At 44.2% G+C, this 25,979-nt stretch overlaps 2 protein-coding genes across 2 annotated transcripts in view; one reads left to right on the top strand and one right to left on the bottom strand.

Moving 5' to 3' along the window:
• Positions 1-25,726, top strand: SLA (Src like adaptor). The gene is made up of 8 exons (XM_028736118.2): positions 1-375; positions 6,285-6,378; positions 11,911-12,010; positions 14,277-14,363; positions 16,853-16,956; positions 17,953-18,084; positions 22,171-22,318; positions 24,476-25,726. The coding sequence occupies exons 2-8, from the start codon at positions 6,315-6,317 to the stop codon at positions 24,681-24,683; spliced, it is 843 nt and encodes a 280-aa protein (XP_028591951.2). The 5' UTR covers positions 1-375; positions 6,285-6,314; the 3' UTR covers positions 24,684-25,726.
• The window catches only part of TG (thyroglobulin), a gene marked incomplete at its 5' end in the record, with an annotated part of 174,890 nt that overhangs the window by 46,255 nt on the left and 102,656 nt on the right, over positions 1-25,979 (bottom strand). The gene's annotated exons all lie outside the window — the stretch shown is intronic.

Below are 25,979 nucleotides of genomic sequence, written 5' to 3' on the forward strand. Positions count from 1 at the left end.
TTTTCGTACAGCCACAGCCACCGCTTGCACCACCACAGGCCCCCCAAAACTTGACATGAAAACAGCTTGTCGAAAAAGGAGAGCAAAAGTGCCCCAGACCACCTCCCAGTCCAGCTAGCAACGAGCAACAGGAACTTATCTCGTGCAATACGCGGAGCTCTTCCTTATTTCTCACAGAGGAAGTATGCGCCTTGTTTAGCAAGAACGGGGCTGCACGATAGGCTGCCGAACTCTCCTAAAGCCTCACTTCGCTCGGCTGTGTGCATCAGAACTGAATCTGCTTACCCCTCTGGCATTTTCCAAGCGACATGGAAGCCAGGCGTCGCTGGTGAAAGGAAGAGGGCTAGGGCACTATGCCTGGCATCTAAACGCAAGGTAAGCTCTGCTGGAATCCAGGGCTGGGTTAGCCCCTTGTCGCACAGCAACGTTGAGCGTTCTTGCACAAGCCAAGGCAGCTGTGGCGGTTCTGTTTGAGAAAAGGTTGTGGGGGTTTGTCAGTTCTTTAGGCTGGTGCAAGGAAGAAGCTCCTCAATGAGGCCAAAACTGGATAGCAGGCAACCACACCTCTGTATTCACCGATTCCATTGAAAGCAGTGGGCGAGGTGGGAGCTAAACCTGCCCCAATGCCTCACACACTTTCCTGCACAGCCTGGCTCATAGGGAGCTGCTGTATATGGAATAAGACCTTTGGTCCATCTAACTCAGTATCGTCTACACTGATTGGCAGCTGCTCTCTAGCAGGGGGACATCCTGAGCCTTAGATGGAGATGCTGGAGAATGAAACTGGGACCTTCCACACAAAAGGCAGAGATGCTATGTCCCTTCCCTCACCCATCACATACAGCAGTGTCCCCCAAACTGGGGTCTCCAGCTGTTTTAGACTACAGTGCCCATCACTCCCAGCCACTGGTCCTGCTAGCTAGGGATGATGGGAGTTGCAGTCCAAAAACAGCTGGAGACCCCAGTTTGGGAGACACTGTATTGGGGCTGGGGTGAAAGAAAAGGACAGGTGCATCTGTCGAGGCCTAAATTCCCTAGAGGGGGACCTGTGGCTCCTGCGCTCTCTCTGAGCATCCAAGCAGTGTGAACAGGAAGGAGATGGGGGAGCATTCTCCAGTTGCCTTGCCCTGTTGACCTTCTGGGTGACTCTCTGCCCAGACCCTGCTTCTTTTAGATTTGGAGGGGGAAAGACAAGATAAACTACTTCTTTGCACAATGAAATTTACAGGATGTGAATAATAATAATAATAATAATAATAATAATAATAATAATAATAATAATAATTTATTTATATCCTGCCCTCCCCAGCCAAAGCCGGGCTCAGAGCGGCTAACAATAAAAATAACACAGCATTCTAAAATCAATTCTTTTTAAAATCAATTCAAAATCTAATTAATGGCAACCATTGGGCTAGAGTTCTATGAGGATTACCAAAGGACTGTGCCTTTGCCAAAGGCCTGGTGGAACAGCTCCGTCTTGCAGGCCCTGCAGAAAGATGTCAAGTCCCGCAAGGCACTAGTCTCTTGCGAGAGAGCGTTCCACCAAATCGGGGCCACAGCTGAAAAAGCCCTGGTCTGGTTGAGGCCAGCCTAACCTCCTTGTGGCCCTGGACCTCCAAGATGTTTTTGTTTGAAGGCCGTAAGGTCCTCCGTGGGACATACCAGGAGAGGCGGTCCCGTGGGTACGAGGGTCCTAGGCCGTATAGGGCTTTAAAGGTTAAAACCAGCAATGGACTCTGGTTTGGCAGGCTTTAAAGGAGCATAAGGCTATAGCCAAGGTGACCAACACTTGTGCCTGTGCTCTGTCGGAGGCAGTGATGCTTCTGAATACCAGAATACCACTGGAAGGGAGAGGGCTGCTGTGCTTTGCGGTCTGTGTGCAGGGTTCGCTGGTGCATTTGGTTGGCCGCTGTGAGAACAGAATGCTGGAGGGCTTGGGCCACTGGTCTGATGCAGAAGAGCTGCTCTTACCCTCTTTCCCAAATGCATTAGGCAGGGAAGGGGCAGGGAAGGGAAGGGGCTCAAAACGGAATAGGGCAGGCCAGAGGGCAGCAAACACGGCTGTGTCTGGGATACCTCATTTGGCCCCACGGATGGAGGCAGAAAACCGTTTTCGCTTGCTTGTTTTTAAGAAAGTCAGAAGCGGTTTGAGAGGCAAATCACTTCCCATGGTATGCACATTTTTCTTTCGTCACACCGCTGCCTCTGGCTAAGTGGGTTTTGCAGGTTTCCGAAGCCATAAAAAAAAGCCTGCAAAACCCATTCAGCAGAGGCAAAAGGAGGGTGAATTTCCACACCACAAACAGCCCCTTTCAAATTGCCTTTGCAAATTGCAAGACATACGCACAGAGAAAAACGGGTGCATTAACTTCCTGTTCCAAAGCAGAGTAAGAAGCCCTTCGGTGAACGTGTTAAACGAACAATAAAAGCCCTGCATTTCACAGAATACTTTGCATGTCTTGACAAGGTCACAGTGGAAGATACGAGAGGCAATTTCACTCCAGTATCTTGAAGCTGACAACTCTCTCTAGAGCCCTTTCTCTCTTCTCTAAGCCTACTTTTGGCTTGGGAGAGGGAGTCCATTTTCCTGACTACCTCTGAAATGAATTACTTTTTTTAAAAAAGACACTATACATTTAAAGCACTCCCCTGCCCAAATCCTGGAGCTGTAGTTTGTTAAGGGTGCTGGGAATTCTAGGTCTGTGATGGGTAAATTACATTTCCTAGGATTCTAGGGAGGCAGGGTGTGTACACAACTGGTGGGTGGGAATGAGATCGATGCTCATTCGGCAGCAAGTCTGGCTGGAGATCCCCTGTTATCCTTAAGGGTCTGCTCTATGCAATTGGAGAGGCAAGTTTAGAAGCCCCTTTTCACCTCCTGGAGGGTCACTGTGGAGAACTTTCCACCTCGACCTCAGGTTTGCATCCTGCCTTGGTAGTTCCTAGCAGCCTTATATCTATCCTGGTGTCCTCCATCTGTTGTTACACAAACCCCCATCACCCCTGACTAGGAGTGGACCTCTCAATTTCTGTTCTCTCAGTGTCTCATTTTCCCCAGTCTGAAAATCCAGCTTTCCATATATCTGCAGCAATTTGCGAATTTTCTGTTCCTTTGAAAACTCTCGTGAAAATTCACCAGCATTGTAGTACAGATTTCTCCCAATAAACCCATTCCTGTCTGCTGTTTTGACTAATGAACACATTCTAGCGGGCAGGTTCTCCTGATACAATGCATCTTTGTTATGCTATTTTCACTACAATATAATATGACTTAATAGATGCATGTAGAAGGGTCATCTCTTGGCATCTTCAGGTGTCACTGAGAGAGAATCCCTTTCTAAAACCTTTTCTGAAAACATAGACATTGCACTGAGCTAAATGTACCAACTGCCTGATTCGGTAAAGACCAGTTACATCTATTTTTCCTCATTTTGTTGCTGCCTTTTGCTAGTATTTTAACAGAACAATCCTAGTCAAGTTAACCCAGAGGTAACTCCCAATGGATTCAATGGGGCTTACTCTCAAGTAAGTCTGGTTAGGCTTTCAGCTTTTTTCTTTTAATTAAGAAAAGAATTTCAGTTGGCCTGGAGGGCAGGATAATAACATTTATAAATGACGAAACAATCAATCCCGCATCAGATAAAATCCCACAGAACAAGGGAGTCCATACATACCTTTTCCCAAAAGTATGATGAAGATTTGGAATGGAACGAAACAGTAGCTTGGGCTTTCAAGGTAACTGGGTGAGACCCCGACAGAGTAAGTAAAAGTCCCTATAGGCTGATGAAAAACCAGAGCTGGAATTTGGAACAGATGAATACGCCAATTCGTATTTATTTATTTGACAAAAATTACCAGCTGATTGGTTTTAAAACTAAGCGGTTTACAAGAAATATTAAAATCATCAGTTAAAAAAGCCAGTCAGATACAATTAATAAGGTTTTAAAATAGTTAATATTAAAAGTATATCTAAAAGAGAGAAAGATTAAAGCGCATCAACATTTATGTGTCCGGATAGGTTCGCCTAAGCAAAAATATTATAGGTAGGTGTCAAAAAGCATACAGCAATGGCACCTGACAGATGTCAGTAGGCAGGAACTTCCAAAGTGTAGCTGCTGCCACACTAAAATATCAATTTATTACAACTGTAGAAAGAGTATTATGTGGCACATTTATCAGTGCCTGTTCTGCAGATCGAAGCAGCTGAGTGGGCTCATATGATATAAGGCGATCCTGCAATTTTAGTGCCTATCAATTTCTCATTTTCCAAATCTTCTTTCACCACATTTCAGCATGAGTTTGCAATATTTTTAAGTCCTCATAAAAAAAAGTTTGCTGGCATTTTAGTGTGCGTTTTCCTTAAAAGGACCATTTTTGTTTGCAGTTTCCCCTAATACATTTTTATTTTTGTATGTTATCTTCACTGACATATGGATTTACATGCAAAATTATTAATGAAGAAACCACATGCTGGTTGTAGCCCAACAGAAACATGTGTCTAAAAATTAAAAGAGTTATTACTTCAAAATAAAAACTTGGCCCATATAAGGAATAAAATATACAGGGAAAACAGAATCTTAGATCTCAAAGGAGGCAACATGGTATTGTCTCACTGCAAATACAGCTGTGTTAAACATTACATACCTGTCTGAACTGGACAACAGATATTTACCATTTTCCATATTACTGCAAGGAACAACCACCATTAAAGATTTCTCTAATTATTTTTGTCTGTTTCATACAATTTACAGTATAACATGTAGTGTTTGGCGTCTTCAACAAAGGGCTAATCTCTGGGGGTTTTCTTGAATCTCCCTTCCAGAAAATTAGACTTCATAGTCCAAAAAAATCCAGGGCTGTAACTGTTTTGCAGAGAAAAAGTCCTCAAATAAGTATTTCTCTTCCCCGCAGTGCGATTTTAAGCGGGCAAAGTACTGGAAAATCTGGATAAAATCATGGTGTATTATTCTGCAGACGGCTCTTAAGAGCTGTGCTTTAATACTGAATTGTAAGCTGCATTTACGCAGCAAAATGGACCTTTCAGTCAAGTCCATATTTCCTCAGTAACAATTTACTGATAGCTATCCGGGTGTATGGGGAGAATGAACAAGGCTGCCCTTCTGTACACAATTTGCCCAGTTCATTTACCAAAGGTCTCAGTTTTTTAAAAAAATAAAAGACAACAGCCTCCAACATAAAATAAATTTGGAATTACTCCAGTCACATGTGCTCTTGGTGGGAGACCCAATAAAGAGCAAATAAATCTGTTCTGTATTATCTCCAACTGTTTTGCCTTCAAAATGCCCCAGATTTCTACTCCCTATGTCAACTGAGGAATAACCTTAGCCACAAATAGACCTCTTAGAGCTGGCATCAGAAGTTCCCCACTATTCAATCTGGTATATTATAAGACTGAATCCATGGACTTTTCAGCCTTTTAGTTTATTAGTCTGCCAGTGACTTTTTCATAGGCCGTTTGGGGGTGGGGGACAATTCCCACACAGACTCTCTCCTGATTTACACATTTTTGCACACATTTTCGGTCAGAGAACCACAAAATTCGTAGAAGTGTGGGCTTTGAAGGCTAGCTGTGTTTCAGTCTGCATATTGCTTTGGGGAGTGCAAATTCGGCGAGTCTGTGTTAAAATCTGAACCAAGCCTCCGTCTCTTGCTGAAATTGTTATGAAACTAAGCTGTGCCTTATAAAACCAGCGCTGTCTGTTTTAATTCTTGAGGGTATGTGGATACATTTCGGGGAATGGTTTCCATCCCTCTGTGGTTCAGGAGAGAACAAACTGAGGCAGAGTGGGAGGGGGAAAAGAGACTGATTTGGGGAGACAGAGTATGTATTTTGTATGCCTGAGTTTGCGTAGACTAAGTATATTGACGTCTTATTGTCCCTGGTGCCACCAAACACACACACACACACACACACACACACACACACACACACACACACACACACACTGTCTTTTCATGCTTTGACTGCAACTTCCTATTATGCAAATACAACATCGGTGGAAAATACTGTTTTATACATCAGTTCTTGGCAACGTTTCTGGTTGCGGCTTTCGGGCCACTGTTGTGACAACTTCAGGGAAGTTGTGAGAACTTAAGCAAATGCATTTGTTTCTCAGACACATGCAGAACATCAAATAATTAAGGAGAAGAATCAATGCAAAGTATGTGTCTGCTTTCTTCTTCTTCTTCTAACAAGCTACTAAATGTTAGTAAGCAAAGCAGGTGCTAACCTGAAGCTTTTGTATCTGCCTTTGCTACTTTAGCTCTGAAGCTCGCACTTTGAAGGAAGAACAATGGGGAACACTATAAGAACGACAAAAACCACGCCTGAGATAAATATCACATCCTGGCAATCTGGTAAGTGTGCTTAAATTAAATTAAATTACAATTTCGGAGGAGGAGGAGTGGGAAGAGAAAGGGAGACCATAAATTGTTGACGAACATGACATGCCATGAGCAAAAAAGTCTTTCAGAGACAGCATCAGCATATACAGTGGTACCTCGGGTTACATACACTTCAGGTTACAGACTCGGCTAACCCAGAAATAGTACCTTGGGTTAAGAATTTTGCTTCAGGATGAGAACAAAAATCGTGCTCCGGCAGCACGGCAGCAGCAGGAGGCCCCATTAGCTAAAATGGTGCTTCAGGTTAAGAACAGTTTCAGGTTAAGTACGGACCTCTGGAACGAATTAAGTACTTAACCCGAGGTACCACTGTAGTGGCCTGAGGCAATTGTCAGCATCCCAAACCTCCAACAAGTCCCCCTTCTGACTCTGACCTGGGACCCCCCTCAAGCAGGACTCGAATCAATTTGGCAGCTGAGTTGGGGAGCTGCCATTTTAACTTCCCGCAAGGCCCCCACAGTTGTGGGGTCGCATTTTAATTTCCCTCCATATCACAGAGTGACACTATAACATGATGGGGAATTAAAATCACAGTTCCATCAGAGTTTGGTCAAAACAGGGGGGGTCTTGTGGATTTCATTAAGGGCTCACTTACCTATACCCACCCACCCCCCATAAACCTCAGCATTGCCCTGATCCTAAATCTTAGCTCTTGGGTGCTTCACACTTTTGATGCATCACTTGCAAGCTATATAGTTTGCATCTCGCAGACTTTGGGGGTTCAAATTTCAGCGGCACCCTGTGCGACGCCAAAATTCACACCCCACCCCTCTCACCTTCCGTTCTATTTCACCGTTCTGGCGCCCCTGAGGCCCTGCACCCAGCCCAGTCAAAACTGGTTGCGTTCCCCTAATCTGCCTCTGCATCTCATACCAAAATCAAGGAGTGCATTTCGAACTGCTAAGTGTGAAAAGGGTTTTATAAGACTTTTTTAAAAGCACAGCTTTACGCAAAAGAACAAAGATCTTCTTTACCTTTAAATCGTAAGGTCAAGCCCAGCCTGCAGCTTAGTTGTTCCCAAAGTTTTAAGAAATGCCAAAAAGAAAAGAAAAAACCTTTAGAGCAAGGGTAGGCAAACTAAGGTCCGGGGGCTGGATTCGGCCCAATCACCTTCTCAATCCGGCCCACGGACGGTCCGGAAATCAGCATGTTTTTACATGAGTAGAATGTGTCCTTTTATTTAAAATGCATCTCTGGGTGATTTGTGGGGCCTGCCTGGTGTTTTTATATGAGTAGAATGGGTGCTTTTTTAAAAAAAATGCATCTCTGGGTTATTTGTGGAGCATAGGAATTCATTCATCCCCCCCCCAAAAAATAATATAGTCCGGCCCCCACAAGTTCTGAAGGACAGTGGACCGCCCCCCTGCTGAAAACGTTTGCTGACCCCTGCTTTAGAGAAACACACACCTGTGCAAAGGATAAGAAATAAGCAACAATGAGGACTACGTTCCACATAATGCTAAATACTGGGATGAGGGAGAAAAGAACTTGGGTGGGGAGTGGAATGGAATATCCTGGAGGCGGGCTTGGCTGCTTGACCAGAAATCTGAACAGGATCACTCCACATAGCAATGTTTTCTCGCAGATCCCACTTGATTTCCATTAGTTTTCAGAGTTTTAGCATCCTTTTTGGAGTCTCTCAGGAAAGGGCTAGAGTCAAGGTTTGGGTGTGTGGAGAGGGGCTGTAATAATAATAATTGATTGTTTATACCCCGTCATTTGACTGGGCTTCCCCAACCACTCTGGGCGGCTTCCAACACAATATTAAAATACAGTAATGCATCAAACATTAAAAGCTTCCCTAAAGAGGGCTGCCTGCAGATGTCTTCTAAAAGTCAGGTAGTTGTTCTTCTCTTTGACATCTGGTGGGAGGGCGTTCCACAGGGCAGGAGCCACCACTGAGAAGGCCCTCTGCCTGGTTCCCTGTAACCTCGCTTCTGGCAGTGAGGGAACTGCCGGAAGGCCCTCGGCACTGGACCTCAGTGTCCGGGCAGAACAATGGGGGTGGAGACGCTCCTTCAGATATTCTGGACTGAGGCTCACCGTGCACTAAACAAGGCCAGCAACTATGCAAGAATATCCTGCTCACAAGTGCCACCGGCTACAAAATCTGGTGCAATGGGTGGTTACAAAACCCTGACAGGCTCTTGGGTCATCTTAACTTGAGATGTCAGGGTGGGTGAGTTCCCAATGTTTGCTTATTTGACCCATGTCCACTATGGAAATCGCTCCAGCAAATACAATTGGTATCCACTGTCATTGTTGCTCTTAGTCCAGAAACAATAGGCAATTCATCGCTTCCTCGCTCCCATTTGCACTATGCTTTCTTTGCACTGAAATGAACGGGGTGGAATAGCATAATGGCAGCTTAATTTATGGGGTTATGTAAATTATATAAGTTACATGATGTCATTACAGCAGACAGTGAGATGAGCAATGTAGTTTTTAGAGGGAGGTGAACTGCAGGAGAACGGAAACATTGCCCCATGCGGCTAATACAGGGTGGAATGGAAAATGATGCCTTCTTACATTCTGAACTGTGCTGTTGAGCTACTGAAATTGCCCAATATATTCACCATCCTGTTCTTTAGCCCCCCCCCCCCAAAAAAAAAGAGTCTTCCAGAGCAGTTTACAGATCACTGCAAACAGGACAGTTTTTGTCCCCAGGTTAACAGCCTAGAGACACACAGCACAAAAGGAAAATGTATTGGGAGGGAGAAGAAAACAAGCAAAAATGGTACGGCACCAGGGATGGACTACAAACCCCCTCCTGAATGCAAGGCGCTATGTTGTGGTCTCTCCTTACAACCTCACTTCCCGATAAATTTACGCATGAGCAAACAGGACATGTAAATGTTATCTTGTGCCTTTATGACGAAGGTGTCCTTGTTTTCTCTGTCGATAGCAGCTGTGCTGCTGGCAGAGGAGCTAGCCAAGTCAAGAGGTACCCAACCCAACTGCTAACTGAACAGGAAGGCGACCTTGATTTTTCTGACTTCCTGTGGTTTTGCATTTCCGCCCTGTGCTATTTTTAAGCCTCAAACTATTTTTAGACTATTGGCAAGATAAAGATGTACTGCTTGTTTGACATAAGAAGATCAACGTGGCATCGTTTGATTAGATTGTAGCGGCCCAGGATAAATATTCAGCCAGAGACAGGAGATAGCAGCTATCGTGGCAATAGCAGGCCTAGTCTTAGTAGTGAACAGGGCTGAATATGTACCTGAAATGCGTTGCCAGCTAGGCTTTGGGAGATGGCATTCAGGTGCCACATGAGTAATGGCAAATAAACAGGGTTTTGACAGGATTTTATGCAGCTCTCGGGTAGGGGTAATGTGGGCCTCCAATGGTTCTCAAAAAAAATATTTATCTGTGCCACACTTTCAGAATAAAAATTTGCTTTCACCACACTGAATTTTTCATTGATAAAAAAAAAGGAAAACAAAAAGAAACAACTCCTAGCAGTGTCCGATTTATAACACAGAAGACAACGATTTATTCCTCCAAAGATGGGAGGAAGAAATAGTTCTGTCGAAGGAAGACTGGCAATTAAAATGGATGGAATATGCAGAAATGGTGAAACTCACCGGAAGAACAAGAAATCAAGAAGGGAGACTTTTTAAAATAGAATGGGGGAAATTCATTGACTCTTTGAAGACCCATTGTATACAAATTAAAACATTTGTGGGACTGATACGAACACGTGCAGTAAGAGACAATTAAGGGGAAGACAAGGGAAAACTTGTAAATATGTATGAATTGGATATGAAGAAACAAATAACCAAAGAAAGGAGGGAAGTCGAGGGGGAGGTAAATTAGATTTGTAAAGATTTGTTTTTTCTTGTCAAAATATTTGCAAAAGCTGAAAATTTTATATATATATATATATATATATATATATATATATATATATGAGAAATATAAAATTTTAACAATCTATCTGTCTCTCTCTCTCTCTCTCTCTCTCTCTCTCTATATATATATATATGAAATATAGATAGATAGATGATAGATGATAGATATAGATAGATAGATAGATAGATAGATAGATGATAGATAGATAGATAGATATAGATATAGATATATAGATATATAGATATATAGATATATAGATATATAGATATATAGATATATAGATATATAGATATATAGATATATAGATATAGATATAGATATAGATATAGATATAGATAATCTCACATAGAACACAACTATTTTATAATACTACCATGAGACATCCAGAAAACAGCTACATGTTGTACAAAAATAATAATGACTACAGTATATTTTACTAAACTGTATCACACTGAAATGTTTACATTTTTCTTTGATTGTCCTTGAATTTTCCCATCCTCTCCTGCCAGACCCTTTGAGAACCAGTTGGGAAGAGAGGGTTAGTGGGCAGTCTGGATAGCATTTAAGGGGTGCAGTTAATTCATTATGTTAGACTAAGATCACATTGCCAATGTGAAAGCACATGGCTTTCCCCAGAGAATCCTGGAAACTGGATTTCTTTTTAAGGGTGCTGGGAACTGGAGCTCTGTGAGGAGCAAACTACAGTTCTCAGGATCCTTTGAGAGGACTCCATGTGCGTGAGGCAACACGGCCACGGGAGTTTTGTATTTTAAGTGCTAGGGCTCAACTTAGGAACATGTGAGGTAAGCATAAATGCAAGGGAACCTTCGGCATAAGCAGAGTGCATTTATCTTCCCACTGAGTCACCACAGGGACTAAGTCCCAACCGACGACAGATATTAAAGGTAGAGCTTCCCGTTCAAAAGATGACCTTTCCAAAGAGGCGTCAACATCTCTCACCAGACTTAGGTACTGAATTTGTATCTATCAGAAATGAAGTACAGTGGTACCTTGGTTTAAGAACAGTCCTGTTTACGAACGATTCGGTTTACAAACTCCACAAAACTGGAAGTAGTGTCCCGGTTTGCAAACTTTACCTCGGTCTAAGAACGGAAGTTCATAAACCGAGGTACCACTGTACTAGGATTCACTTTGGCCCACATCTTCTGAAACATATTATTCTGGGATAATAATAAGAATTTATTATTTATACCCCGCCCATATGGCGGGGTTTCCCCAGCTACTCTGGGCGGCTCCCAACAGAGTATTAATGATAATGATAATAAAGCGATAAAACATCAAACATTAAAAACTTCCAAAACAGGGCTGCCTTCAGATGTCTTCTAAAAGTCAGATAGTTGTTTATTTCTTTAACATCTGATGGGAGGGCGTTCCACAGGGTGGGCACCACCACCGAGAAGGCCCTCTGCCTGGTTCCCTACAACCTCTTCTAGCAAGGAAGGAACCGCCAGAAGGCCCTCAGAGCTGGATCTCAGTGTCTGGGCTGAACTATGGGGGTGGAGATGCTCCTTCAGGTATACTGGGTCAAAGCCTTGGATGCACCAAGGTTATGACTGGATTCTGGTGAACATATTGACTTCATATTTTGCATCCTTCACTCTTCTTCAGGCCACAGAAGTGACTTCCTTGCTGTCCTTGACAACTACCCTGATCCGGATATAAGCCAACCTATATTTCACGTCGGAGAAAAATTGCGTGTAATATCAGAGTGAGTACCTTCCTATTTTATTCTCAAAAAAGGAAGAAGTTTGCATTAAGTTGAAGGACAGCTGAGAAATTCGCGTTATTCAATGCTGTGCTGCCGAGAAGTGCGATTTTGGGTAGGCGTCCCCATCCCCTTCGTGCCACAAAAATTGGCAGCGGCAGCAAAATTGATTTGCAGCATCAATGGTCAGGGGACATGTGAGGGTCTGAAGAGGAGACCCAAAGGGCTCCCATGGGCTACTGGAAATAAAACATGCAACTCTCAAGGTTCTAGTCCATTTGAGCTGGGGGAGAAAATGGTTTCCAAACCTTACCAACGGCAACTGATTTAAGTAGTTTCCAACAAATTCCCCCTCCTCTCTATCTCCGCATGTGAAACTGAGGGGGTGAAGTCACTTTTCCTATGTATAAGAAACAACCGAAAGTCTCTGTTTTGTAAATAACTGGGCAACAAGGAAAGCTCCGCTATTTAGGTGTTAGGGCTCTGGGGTGTTTTGCATGGCTCAGGTGATTCAGAGGGTGTTGCTCATAACGGGTGTTTGCTTGTCTTTAAAGAAATAAAAAATCAGGTGGATTTTGCTCAAATATACCTGTTGTGTACCAATCACGCAATGGAGACCGTAGCCCACAAGCGTGAAAGTCAGCACTTAGTGGAACTTTCCTTTTCCTGTTTTGATTCTGCTGAGGCACGAAAAAATGCTCAGGGAACTTGCAGCCCGGGCCAAAAGCTGTAACTCAAATGAGAGAACAGGCCATGGGGCTACGCTGCCAACTTCTGTACCGAGAGCTACAGAAAATGTTACTTCCCCTATCATTCAACAGTCTGCCTGTTAGAATCAGTGGTACGGGGGCTTGAAAAGTTTCTGCAAAGATCCCAGCTTTGCAGTCAAATATACAGGATGGTGTATATGGGATGGGACACGGGTGGCGCTGTGGGTTAAACCACAGAGCCTAGGACTTGCCAGTCAGAAGGGCAGCAGTTTGAATCCCCGCGACTCAGTGAGCTCCCGTTGCTCGTTCCCTGCTCCTGCCAACCTAGCAGTTCAAAAGCACGTCAAAGTGCAAGTAGATAAATAGGTACCGCTCCAGCAGGAAGGTAAACGGCATTTCCGTGCGCTGCTCTGGTTTACCAGAAGTGGCTTAGTCATGCTGGCCACATGACCCAGAAGCTGTACGCCGGCTCCCTTGGCCAATAAAGCGAGATGAGCACCGCAACCCCAGAGTCAGCCACGACTGGACCTAATGGTCAGGGGTCCCTTTACCTTTACTATACAGGATGGTATCAGGCTGACATACTCGGGGTAGACCCACCAAAAACAATGGACTTGAATGAGTCACGACTTGCTTGAGTTTGTCGATTTCATTGGTGCTATTTAGTATGGATTTTTAGTTAAATATCACCCAGAGCATTCAGGCCCTGCTAAAGTTAGCATGTGAACAATCACAGTGGCTTTAACATTTAAGCAACCCAAGGACAGTGTATTCTTCAATTCACTTCCCATACGTTGGGGTTTTCCCGTACATATTGCCTATTCAGCAAAAATCCACCATTTTTCAGTCTGATTCCCGGGTGTGTCCAGGAAAACCTGGACGTTTGGCAGCCCTATTTTATCCCTAGAATGTGTGTGTCATTCTTTGGAAATGCTTATTAATATGCTAACAATGCCATCACCTTTACTTTATTCTTTTTATTTAAACAATGTAAAGTGAGTGCATCCTATTGAATGGTCAGCCATTCCCAAATATTTTTAAAATGGATGTGAAATTAAGATTTTTGCCCTGACATGCATCTCTTGTTTACACTGGTGTGTGGCCTGGGGAGACTTTTGAGGGCCACACAAAGAGGCTTGGAGGGCCACATTAGGTCGCTGGACTTGAGATTCCTCGTCCTTGACCTAAAGTAGCACAGAGAAACGATCTTCCTCTTGTAACGGGCATGTGGGTATTCCAGACAGATGACAGAGTTGTAAATTGCAAATCTCCGGCAGAGACAACAGCGAAATGAGCAGCTGACATACGATTCAGGGGGAAGGGGGAGATGTTACCTCATCTGAAAACAGGAAGTCTCATTAACTTTACTGAGTTTCTTTTTTTATACAACGGGTGGAAAGAGGAAGTCTAGTAGTTTCACTGATGATCACCTTTATCCCTCATATGTCTGTCGGAGTTCACAACCCACAGGGATATATTTTAGACCATTTTCCCCACTCACTACAATGACGGTAAATTTCAATATGCATTTCATATCTCTCTCTCTCTCTCTCTTGCAGTGAAGGAGGCTGGTGGAGAGCCCGTTCCCTCACTACAGGTCAAGAAAACTACATCCCGGAAAAATGTGTAGCAAAAGTTTACCACGGGTGAGGAAACTCCCACTGTTGTCTTGGCACAGCTGTATTTTGTGCATCATATAAATGTGCCAGGTAGCGCTGTCGGACTGGGACCTGGGGGATCAGGGTTCAAATCGCCACTCAGCCATGAAGCTCACTATATGACCTTGGGCCTATAGTCCTAACCTGCCTTACAAGGTTGTTGTGAAGATAAAATGGGGAGGAGAACTATGTAAGCTAACTTGAACTCCTGGGAGGAAAAGTGGGATACAAATATAATTGATAATAATCATAATCTGTATAAAAAAGCTAGACAGACAGACAGATAAAGTAGATAGAGGATAGATAGATGATAGATTGATAGATAGATAATAGATAGATGATAGATTAGATAGATAGATATAGATTGATGATGATAGATGATAAATTAGATAGATAGATAGATAGATAGATAGATAGATAGATAGAGATAGATGATAGATGATAGATAGATGATGATAGATAGATAGATAGATGGTAGATAGATGGTAGATAGATAGATAGATAGATAGATAGATAGATAGATAGAGAGATAGATGATAGATAGATACATAGATAGATGATAGATAGATGATAGATAGATAGATAGATAGATAGATAGATAGATGATAGATGATAGATAGATAGATAGATAGATAGATAGATAGATAGATAGATGATAGATAGATAGATAGATAGATAGATAGATAGATAGATAAGGACCTGAATAATGTGTCAGGATACAGTGGTGCCCCGCAAGACGAATGCCTCACGAGACGAAAAACTCGCTAGACGAAAGTGTTTTCCGTTTTTTGAGTCGTTCCGTAAGACGAATTTCCCTATGGGCTTGCTTCACAAGACAAAACGTCTTGCAAGTTCTTGCGAGTTTGTTTCCTTTTTCTTAAAGCCGCTAAGCCGTTAATAGCCGCTAAGCCACTAAGCCGTTAATAGCCGCTAAGCCGCTAATAGCCGTGCTTCGCAAGACGAAAAAACTGCAAGACGAAGAGACTCGCGGAACGGATTAATTTCGTCTTGCGAGGCACCACTGTATATAGCAATTTGGCTTGTGAGCCACTGTATAAAATGAACCTCTCTGTTTCTTTGTTCGCTATAATGAAGAATCTAAAACCAACTACGACATTCCCATCTTTTGACCAAAGTGGATGGAATTTACAAGCAGAGGAACCCAAACTTTTTGTGTGGAAAGCAAAAGGGATTCACTTTCTTCCATCATCCCATATAAGCAGCGGGGAGAGTGTGGGTTGTCTCTTGCTCAGGGGAGCAGAACTTATTTTGCTCTTTCCTGCCTTAAAATAAATAAGAGGTGGCTGAGCAGTGTAAATTTTTGCATGCACTTTTTAAAAAGACTTTGCTTGCAACACAACACTCCCTAGAACACTTCTAGGGGAGTTCTGAAGAGATGGGGTGGGGTGATAAAGAAGAGCTGTGTAGGGGTTTTTAAAAATTAAATGATGCTTTTAATTGAAGCAAGACTCCCTATCGCTGTGCTTTAACAACAACAAAACAACCCAGAGTTTTCCAGTGCTTTGCAGGTGACATTTTGGACACCGTCAAAGCCCGTGGACCTAGAGATAGACGATAAGGTAGATAGAAAAACATGCTGCTTTCTGTGCAGAAAAAACAGAGGGGCAGAGCACTCTCTGATTCAACTTGGTTGGGGCGATATTGACACCACACTTCAGCTCAGGAGGAGGGCTACCCCCAAATCCTTCTAATCTGCTTCACTGTGATTTGGTTTGCGTATTGTTTCAGAAAGTGTGAATTTGATAGATATGACTTAAAATGTGTACTGAATTGAATTTCCCCCCCCATCCCTAATGATGGGCGTTGGAGTCTAGCAACATCTAGAGGGCCACAGGTTCCCCGTCCCTGGTATAAATCTCTCCTAAGGTAAAGCTAAAGGGACCCCTGACCATTAGGTCCAGTTGTGACCGACTCTGGGGTTGCGGCGCTCATCTCGCTTTACTGGCCGAGGGAGCCGGTGTACAGCTTCGGGGTCATGTGGCCAGCATGACTAAGCCGCTTCTAGCGAAGCAGAGCAGTGCACGGAAACGCCATTTACCTTCCCGCCGGAGCGGTACCTATTTATCTACTTGCACTGGCATGCTTTCGAACTGCAAGGTTGGCAGGAGCAGGGACCGAGCAATGGGAACTCACCCCGTCACGGGGATTCGAACCGCTGACCTTCTGATCGGCAAGCCCTAGGCTCTGTGGTTTAACCCACAGCGCCACCCGCATCCCTTTATAAATCTCTCCTACACATGCACAAAGCACCATATTTTGGGGGCATCTCCCTTGCCATTCATAACTTGCAATTTTCCAGCTACTGGGGGACGTCTACATTCACAGTGATTTTTTTTTAAAAAAGTAGCAGTACCAAAAATACATTATACGGTACTCTCCTAGTTAAGTCTGCATTTCTGTGGACAAATCCAGTTTGCTTTTTCACTCCTATAACCCCAGCCTCCCTTCTCCCACAGTTGGTTATTTGAAGGTCTGGGAAGAGAAAAAGCTGAAGAACTTCTGCTTCTTCCCAATACCAGAATTGGCTCGTTCATGATTAGAAAGAGCGAAACAACAAAAGGTGAGAAAATGAGATTTTACTTTCAACTTTTGCCACTTCTCTGCCTGATACTTCCTCTTAAGGGCAGTTTAAACCAGACTTCGCAAACTTGGTGTCGTCCAGATGTTTTGGACTATGGCTGCGTACACACTATATACCAGGCACAGGCAAATCCCAGCCCTCCTGATGTTTGGGACTAAAATTCCCATCATCCCTAGCTAACAGGACCAGTGGTCAGGGATGATGGGAATTGTACTTAAAACACACTTAAAACATTGTATTTGCAGCTGTATAGCTGATTCTAGAGTCTGGGGTGAGTAAAATGTAGCCCTGCCTACAGCTGCTTTCATCCCATGTTAGATGGATCTGGGATCTGGAGAGCCATAGGTCCTGCAATTCCTGTGCTAGGTTAACAGTTTTTCCTTGGGAATCCTGGGAATTTGGGGGGGGGGTTCTACCAAGGCATCCGTAAAGGTAAAGGGACCCCTGACCATTAGGTCCAGTCATGACTGACTCTGGGGTTGCGGCGCTCATCTCGCTTTATTGGCCAAGGGAGCTGGTGTACAGCTTCCGGGTCATGTGGCCAGCATGACTAAGCTGCTTCTGGCGAACCAGAGCAGTGCACGGGAACGCTGTTTACCTTCCCGCCGGAGTGGTACCTATTTATCTACTTGCACTTTGATGTGCTTTTGAACTGCTAGGTTGGCAGGAGCAGGGACCGAGCAACGGGAGCTCACCCCGTCGCGGGGATTCGAACCGCCGACCTTCTGATTGGCAAGTCCTAGGCTCTGTGGTTTAACCCACAGCGTCACTCACGTCTATAGCAGCCTATAATAAGGAATCGTCCCCACCAAGCTCTGATTCCAATTATTCTTTAGAGGTTGGCATGACAAGCCAAATGGGTTAAAAGCAAGGTGTGCTTGCAGTGTCTCTATCCCTCTAAAATGTTTTAACTGCTCCCGGGTTTCTCAGTACCCAGATAAATGGATGATTGTTTGACTTTTCTCCCTTCTCTAGGTTTATATTCATTGTCAGTCCGGCACGTACAAGTGAAACATTACAGAATCTTCCGCCTGCCAAACAACTGGTATTATATCTCTCCTCGGCAAACTTTCCAGTGCCTTGAGGACCTCGTAAATCACTATTCCGGTAAGAAGGCGCGTTCTGCTCTAAAACAAACAAGCGTTTTCAAGCTTTCAGAAACGCAGTTCACCGCATAAGTCTGCTTTGATTCATACGGTTACCTCGGCTTTTGAGTGGAGAACATGATGCACCATTGCAAATGGTAATCCCCATGGAACGCTCAGTTATTCTGCTTTTTCAGTGATGGCTCCGACCTGGTGGAATGCTCTGTCCCATGAGACTAGGGCCCTTCAGGATTTAACCTCCTTCCATCGGGCCTGTAAGACAGAGCTATTCCGCCTGGCTTTTAATTTGAATTCAGCCTGATCTTTTATTTCCCTTTTCTTCCCTCCCCCTCCCCTTTTATGAAGATCACCCTCTCTGAGACCCCACAGCTAATTCTCCCCGGCCTCCTCACTGGCCCAAATAGGACCAATTCACCCAGCTAGCCCTGGTGATCATCTAATGTTTATTGGATGGATTTCCCCTAAATTGATTTCCGAACTTTGAATTTTATTGATATTCATGTTTTTATACTGTATTTTATGCTGCTTTTACAATTAAGTGTTTTAAATTTAGCCACCCTGAGCCCAGTTTTTCAACCAGGATGGGCGGGGTATAAATAAAAAATTATTATTATTATTAGACAAGGCTGCAGATCCAATTTTGTATGTCAGCGTGCTGAAAGATGTGCAGAGACACAGGGACAGGATTTTCTCGCCCCTAGGTAGTGGCCATTGCATAACTGTCACCCAAGGGTCAAACTATGAGTCTGCAGGAAACAAATATCCAGTTTTGCAAGATGTTCTCTTCCTACGCTTCACAAGTTTGTGGATGTGCCAATATTGCGCCAAACTCTTATATGCAATCATTTCTTACGTGAACAGTGGACTTTTGGGAACTGTTTAAACTCCCCTACTTTAGAACTATATATTTTAAATTTTAGGAAAACTGCCTTTCCTCTTCTGGTTGGGCAGGCTCTGAAAGGGCCTGACTTTTATTTGTGCGGATGTGGAGCTTTTAAGGTTTCTATTGATTGTTGCAGCTGGTTTTAGTGTTTGCCAGTTGCTTTGGGTGTCTTGCATGAAGCACACAACTAATAAATCTAGAATAATAATACTATAGAGTCCATGTAGTTCAATATTGCCAGCACTGACTGGCAGAAGCTCTCCAGGGTTTCAGACAAGGGACGCTTCCAGCCCTGCATGCCAGGGACTGAACCTGGAACCTTTTTCCTGCTCCAGCATTGACCCAGGACCCTTCGCCTTTATTTGCAGCCCCAGGATAAAAATCATAGAATTGTAAAGTTGGAAGGGACACCAAGGGTCATCTAGTCTGACCCCCTGCAATGCTGCTAATTCAGAGATTTTAAGAGGGTCCTTCATTGTGACTCGCCTGTCTACCAAGGTGAACAAGATCATGACCTAGAACTATTCAGAGCCAAAGAGATTTGGCTATGTAATGATATCACTGGTGGCTAACTGTGTATGTACAGTGGTACCTTGGGTTACATACACTTCAGGTTACAGACGCTTCAGGTTACAAACTCCGCTAACCCATAAATAGTACCCCGGGTTAAGAACTTTGCTTCAGGATGAGAACAGAAATCGCGCTCCAGTGGCGCGGCGGCAGCGGGAGGCCCCATTAGCTAAAGTGGTACCTCAGGTTAAGAACAGTTTCAGGTTAAGAACGGACCTCTGGAACGAATTAAGTACTTAACCCGAGGTACCACTGTACTTAACCCAAGGTACCACTGTATGGTGCTAGAGGAGACTCTTGAGAGTCCCATGGACTGCAAGAAGATCAAACCTCTCCATTCTGAAGGAAATCAGCCCTGAGTGCTCACTGGAAGGACAGATCCTGAAGCTGAGGCTCCCATACTTTGGCCACCTCATGAGAAGAGAAGACTCCCTGGAAAAGACCCTGATGTTGGAACAGGGTGTTAACTGATGTTAAGAACAGTTTCAGGTTAAGAACGGACCTCCAGAACGAATTAAGTACTTAACCTGAGGTACCACTTTACCTCAGCGTATTTTGTGGCATTGTCATTGCAGGGCTAGTCTCCACCATGCACTTCTCAGGGATTATTATTATTATTATTATTATTATTATTTATTTGCAAGCATGACACCTGTAATCTGAGCTACGTGAGCTCTGAGGCTGATTAGAAGGCTGTGATGCTGAAAGCTCACTGCACGCTCGCAATCGCTTGCCATCTAAAGGCAGCACCACTTCCGAGTGGCAGAATGTGCCCCTCAGAACAAAGAGAACGAAAGTGGGCGGAGCCTTCCTGCAGGGGAAACACAATGCTAACGTTTGGCCATTAATGCCAATATCGCATGCATTCTGCATAGTGTGAAGCCACAACATTTGCCTAGAAGCCATGCCTTTTCTCAGAAGTCACCGGTGGCCGACACAATGTGGGAAAGGAAGCTGGCACACAGCTTCACAGCTCGGCGCTAGATAAATGTCAACAGGCAGCGCACTTATATTTAGGTCATTTTGGGTGGATAGAAACATCCAACAGCCAAAAGGCAGAGTGATAATCTCATTCTTCATCATGCATTTCAAAGCTGTTTGCTTTTTAAAGTTTGCAATAGAGGATGTGAAAAAGTGGAAGAGACACGGTGATCAACAGCTCATTTTGTAGCCAGTTCTAGCCTGTTTTGCAGAGAGAGGTTTCCCCACCTCCGCCCCATACACAGAGATGCTGAATGGGCCAAGGTCACCCAGACAGCTTCCTGGCTGAGTGGGGATTCAAACCCTGCCCTCCCAGGTCCTAGTTCAACACTCTAACCACTACTCCACACTGCCTCTCACTTTTCAGCAACAAAACGAAAGAGCAGCAGAGTTCTTGCTTTACTCCAGCTGTGTTGTAAGCTGTATGGTCTGTATAAATCACAGTCATCTTTCCAACATTATCCCTGTTTTCAAGAACCTAAGAAGAGCCCTGCTGTGGGAAACCCACAATTGGGACCCCTCTCCTCTTGTAGTTTCCAGCAACTCTGCCAGCTCAGACAGAAAAACATTAGGGAATTAATTTCATCTTTCATGTTTTCCCTGTAAGCTGCCCTGGAAGTTCCTGAACTGAAAAGATGGGGTAGAAACATCACTAGAGAGTGCTGTACCTCTCTTTCAAATCAGAACCAGTGAAGGCGGTGAAGGTTCTGTGTGAGTGCCTGGAGGCGGTTGGAGGATGGATGGTGGCTAACAGATTGAGGTTGAATCCTGACAAGACAGAAGTACTGTTTTGGGGGACAGGAGGCGAGTGGGTGTGGAGGACTCCCTGGTCCTGAAAGGGCTAACTGTGCCCCTGAAGGACCAGGTGCACAGCCTGGGAGTCATTTTGGACTCACAGCTGTCCATGGAGGCGCAGGTTAATTCTGTGTCCAGGGCAGCTGTTTACCAGCTCCATTTGGTAAGCAGGCTGAGACCCTACCTGCCCGCGGACTGTCTCACGAGAGTGGTGCATGCTCTAGTTATCTAGCGCTTGGACTACTGCAATGTGCTCTACATGGGGCTACCTTTGAAGGTGACCCGGAAACTACAACTAATCCAGAGTGCAGCAGCTAGACTGCCAAGACCACATAACACCAGTCTTGAAAGACCTACATAGGCTCCCAGTACGTTTCCGAGCACAATTCAAAGTGTTGGTGCTGACCTTTAAAGCCGTAAATGGCCTCAGTCCAGTATATCTGAAGGAGCTTCTCCACCCCCATCGTTCTACCCGGACACTGAGGTCCAGCTCCGAGGGCTTTCCGGTGGTTCCCTCACTGCAAGAAGCCAAGTTACAGGGAACCAGGCAGAGGGCCTTCTCGGTAGTGGCGCCCTCCCTGTGGAACGCCCTCCCACCAGATGTCAAAGAGAGCAACAACTCCCAGACTTTTAGAAGGCATCTGAAGACTGTCCTGTTTAGGGAAGCTTTTAATGTTTGATGTATTACAGTATTTTAATATTTTGTTGGAAGCCGGCCAGAGTGGCTGGGGAAGCCCAGCCAGATGGGTGGGGAATAAATAATAAATTATTATTGTAACCAAGAAACAAACAAAAACATTGCAAAAGTCAGAGACGATTTTGACTTGCAACTCATATTGCGCCCGTTTCTTCTTTCAGAGGTAGCTGATGGCCTCTGCTGCATACTCACCACTCCCTGCCTCACCCAACACATGAGCAGCAACGAAGTAAGGAATCAAGAGACGAGGAACCAAGAAACCCCCGTCGTGATGCGCAGCAAGACCTTCTCGTGGAAGGATAGGCAGAGGTAATGTTTGGTGGGGGCAGCTGATGCCAGCCTTCCCCAACTCAGTGCCCTCCAGATGTGTTGAACTATAACTCCCATCAGTCCAGGCCCAATGGTCGGGAATTAAGGGAGTTGTCGTCCACAAAGGTCTGGAGGGCTATTTCAATGCAGATGGTGCTCTGAGATTCTGCAGCTACAAAACCCCAGTTCTGCAACTGGAATAAATTACGTATTTTTCGCTCTATAAGACGCACCAGACCACAAGACACACCTAGTTTTTGGAGGAGGAAAACAAGAAAAAAAATATTCTGAATCTCAGAAGCCAGAACAGCAAGAGGGATCGCTACGCAGTGAAAGCAGCAATCCCTCTTGCTGTTCTGGCTTCTGGGATAGCTGCGCAGCCTGCATTCGCTCTATAAGATGCACACACATTTCCCCTTACTTTTTAGGAGGGGAAAAGTGAGTCTTATAGAGCAAAAAATACGGTACTCTGTTTGACCAGTATAAGATTGCTAAAACATTCATGCTTTGTATGATGTGTGCAATAGCGGGATTGAGTTTTGGACTCCAGAATTTACACTTCTGTGCCTAGTTTATTCCTTTTCTGGTGTTGTAGACAAACAAAAAAAAAGGATGCGGGTGGCGCTGTGGGTTAAACCACAGAGCCTAGGACTTGCCGATCAGAAGGTCGGCGGTTTGAATCCCTGAGACTGGGTGAGCTCCCGTTGCTCGGTCCCTGCTCCTGCCAACCTAGCAGTTCGAAAGCACAAAGTGCAAGTAGATAAATAGGTACCGTTCTGGTGGGAAGATAAACGGCGTTTCTGTGTGCTGCTCTGGTTCGCCAGAAGCGGCTTAGTCATGCTGGCCACATGACCCAGAAGCTGTATGCCGGCTCCCTCGGCCAATAAAGCAAGATGAGTGCCGCAACCCCAGAGTCGGCCACGACTAGACCTAATGGTCAGGGGTCCCTTTACCTTTAGACAAAAATAAATACAGTAGTACCTCAGGTTACAGACGCTTCAGGTTACAGACTCCACTAACCCAGAAATAGTACCTCGGGTTAAGAACTTTGTTTCAGGATGAGAACAGAAATTGTGCGGCGGCAGCGGGAGGCCCCATTAGCTAAAGTGGTACCTCAGGTTAAGAACAGCTTCAGGTTAAGAACAGACCTGCAGAACGAATTAAGTTCTTAACCCGAGGTACCACTGTATTTGAAAAAAGGGGTGGGGAATAAAGGGGTTGGAAACTGAAATTCGGGCGATGACGGCAAGCAGTGGCTGATTATTTTGTTAAACCCACATCTACTCAGTGATACCATAATTTAACAATCCCTTTGCACATTCTAAGTCATGTTCTCACTGAGGCCTGGTTCATACAGTACAGTGGTACCTCGGGTTACATACGCTTCAGGTTACAAACGCTTCAGGTTACAGACTCCGCTAACTCCGCTAATACCTTGGGTTAAGAACTTTGCTTCAGGATGAGAACAGAAATCGTGCTCCGGCGGCGCGGCAGCAGCAGGAGGCCCCATTAGCTAAAGTGGTGCTTCAGGTTAAGAACAGTTTCAGGTCAAGAACGGACCTCCAGAACAAATTAAGTACGTAATCAGAGGTACCACTGTATTCTGTTGTGTGGATTTCAGAGTTATTATATTTTACAAAGGGTTGCCTGCATGATTTATGTCAAGCAAAGCCTTGTAGCATGTGTACATGTCCCCAACTTAGTTATAACCAGCCAAAACACTCTGGAAATGCTACGTGGATACATTAACTTGATGGCTTGGAGCATGTGCATTTCTGTCTTCAAACGCCCCCCCCCCAAAAAAAACACACACACACACACCACAATGATATCATTAGGGTAAGAAAGAAACCAGGTTTGAAAGCAGGATAAACCATTCTTCTTCGACGAGAAACCATCTCTAGTTCCAATTTCAGAAATGTTCGTGCTGATTTCCTTCGGGTCCAAATGTTAGACCAGGAGAGGACCAACATGGGTGGCACAACACAAAATGGCCTGGGGACACACAAACCCATTTTGTGGCACATTCCCAGACCCATTTGTCTATCTTCTGGCACCGCATTAAGCCAAACTGCAAAGAAGCTAAGGCAGTTGAAGTACCTTATTCTGTATCAATATCTCAGACAATAAACAACCTTCTCCTTCTTCTTTTTAAAGATCAATTGAAGATGACAGTGACATTGTAGACATGCTTGGAATAGAGGACTCTGGCCTGAGCTTTGGGCTGAGGAACAGCATCAGTTCCTATCTTGCCCTAACTGGAGAAACTGACTCTTACACGAACAACCGGAAGCAGAAAAGCAGGTCTGTCATATTACGGAACAAGTTCGAATCACCCTTCATTTATCACGAGAACCGATCCTGATAAAGCAAAAGGTGGCCAAGAAGAAACTTAAGATACTCCATGTTCAAACGACAAAACTTTTGCACTCTTGGGAGATAACACGACCACCATTTTTTCAGTCCACAAGAGACCACGTCCTCTGGGACAGAGCCTGGAGACGGGGCTTAAAGTGTACAGTGAAAAGCAATGGATGCTGACTGATAAGGAAAGCTCTTTCAGAAATGGCTCTGGTTGCGAGAACAAAGAAAGGTGTATCCCACCAGGTGGTTCGGGTTTGGCCAGTTACTATTTCAATAGGCTCTTATCCAAGTCAAAGGCAGTTCTTCCCCCACATTGCACACTCTATTTATAATAGGCACAAGTTATACACATCAGCACACCATCACGTGCATTTTAGGTCATAGAACTGGAATATTACCAGATCTTAATCTTCTGCCCTGAGGAAAATTATTCCAAATGTCAGGCCTTCCTCTGACCTGGCCAGACCACACAAGACCTTTAGCAGAGTTCGTCACACAAAGGAGCCTGCGGGATAAACAACTTCAGATAATCCAAAGCACGAGGTTATTTTGCTTAGCAAAATCAGGTGGTACGGTCCTACCCTGGACCTCAGAATGCGGCCGGAAGAATCATTTCTTTTTTACAATTCCATACATAAAATATTCCATGTAAGAAGAAAACTAACTCAGGGAGACCAAGTCAGTTAGAACCTTTTCCCTGATGCCCTGGTTTTTGTTTTTGATTTTTAATGTAGAGAAAATCTACGGTTTCAAGCAAAGTAGTCCAGCTGTTGCTGTGCTTGCAGACTTGCCTAAATCAAATCAGATTAGGTTCTGCCTTATGAAATCCAGAGCCAGCATGTTTTTGGTTAATAACTGGAGTTCATCCTCAACCTCTCAGAGGTCCCAGATATGCATATATAAACTTATTTATGTGGGTGATGTCCTTGTATAATGTAAATTGTGTTACAGTGTATGAGCCTTGGGTGAAGCTGAGGAAAACGTGTATATAGGTGTAAAAAAAAAACCAAAACCCAAGTAATAAAACATTATTAAACAAACAGATTTCTGTGGGTAAAAGACTACCATATGTTTCACATACATCTGAACTAGACTAAAACAGCTGTCTTTGGAAGAAATGGCACTTTCCCATAAGGGATGGGTGAATACATATCAATTTCTCATTTTTCCACTATTAAGTTCAATTCTCACATTGATTCGTTTTTTTAAGCAAGTCTGCATGAAAATTCAGCAGCATTGTGTGGTGAATTTCTCATAATATACACAAATTTACCCGATACACACATTTTAATAATAT

Source organism: Podarcis muralis, chromosome 8 (assembly GCF_964188315.1).
Source record: "Podarcis muralis chromosome 8, rPodMur119.hap1.1, whole genome shotgun sequence".
Classification (NCBI taxonomy): domain Eukaryota; kingdom Metazoa; phylum Chordata; class Lepidosauria; order Squamata; family Lacertidae; genus Podarcis; species Podarcis muralis.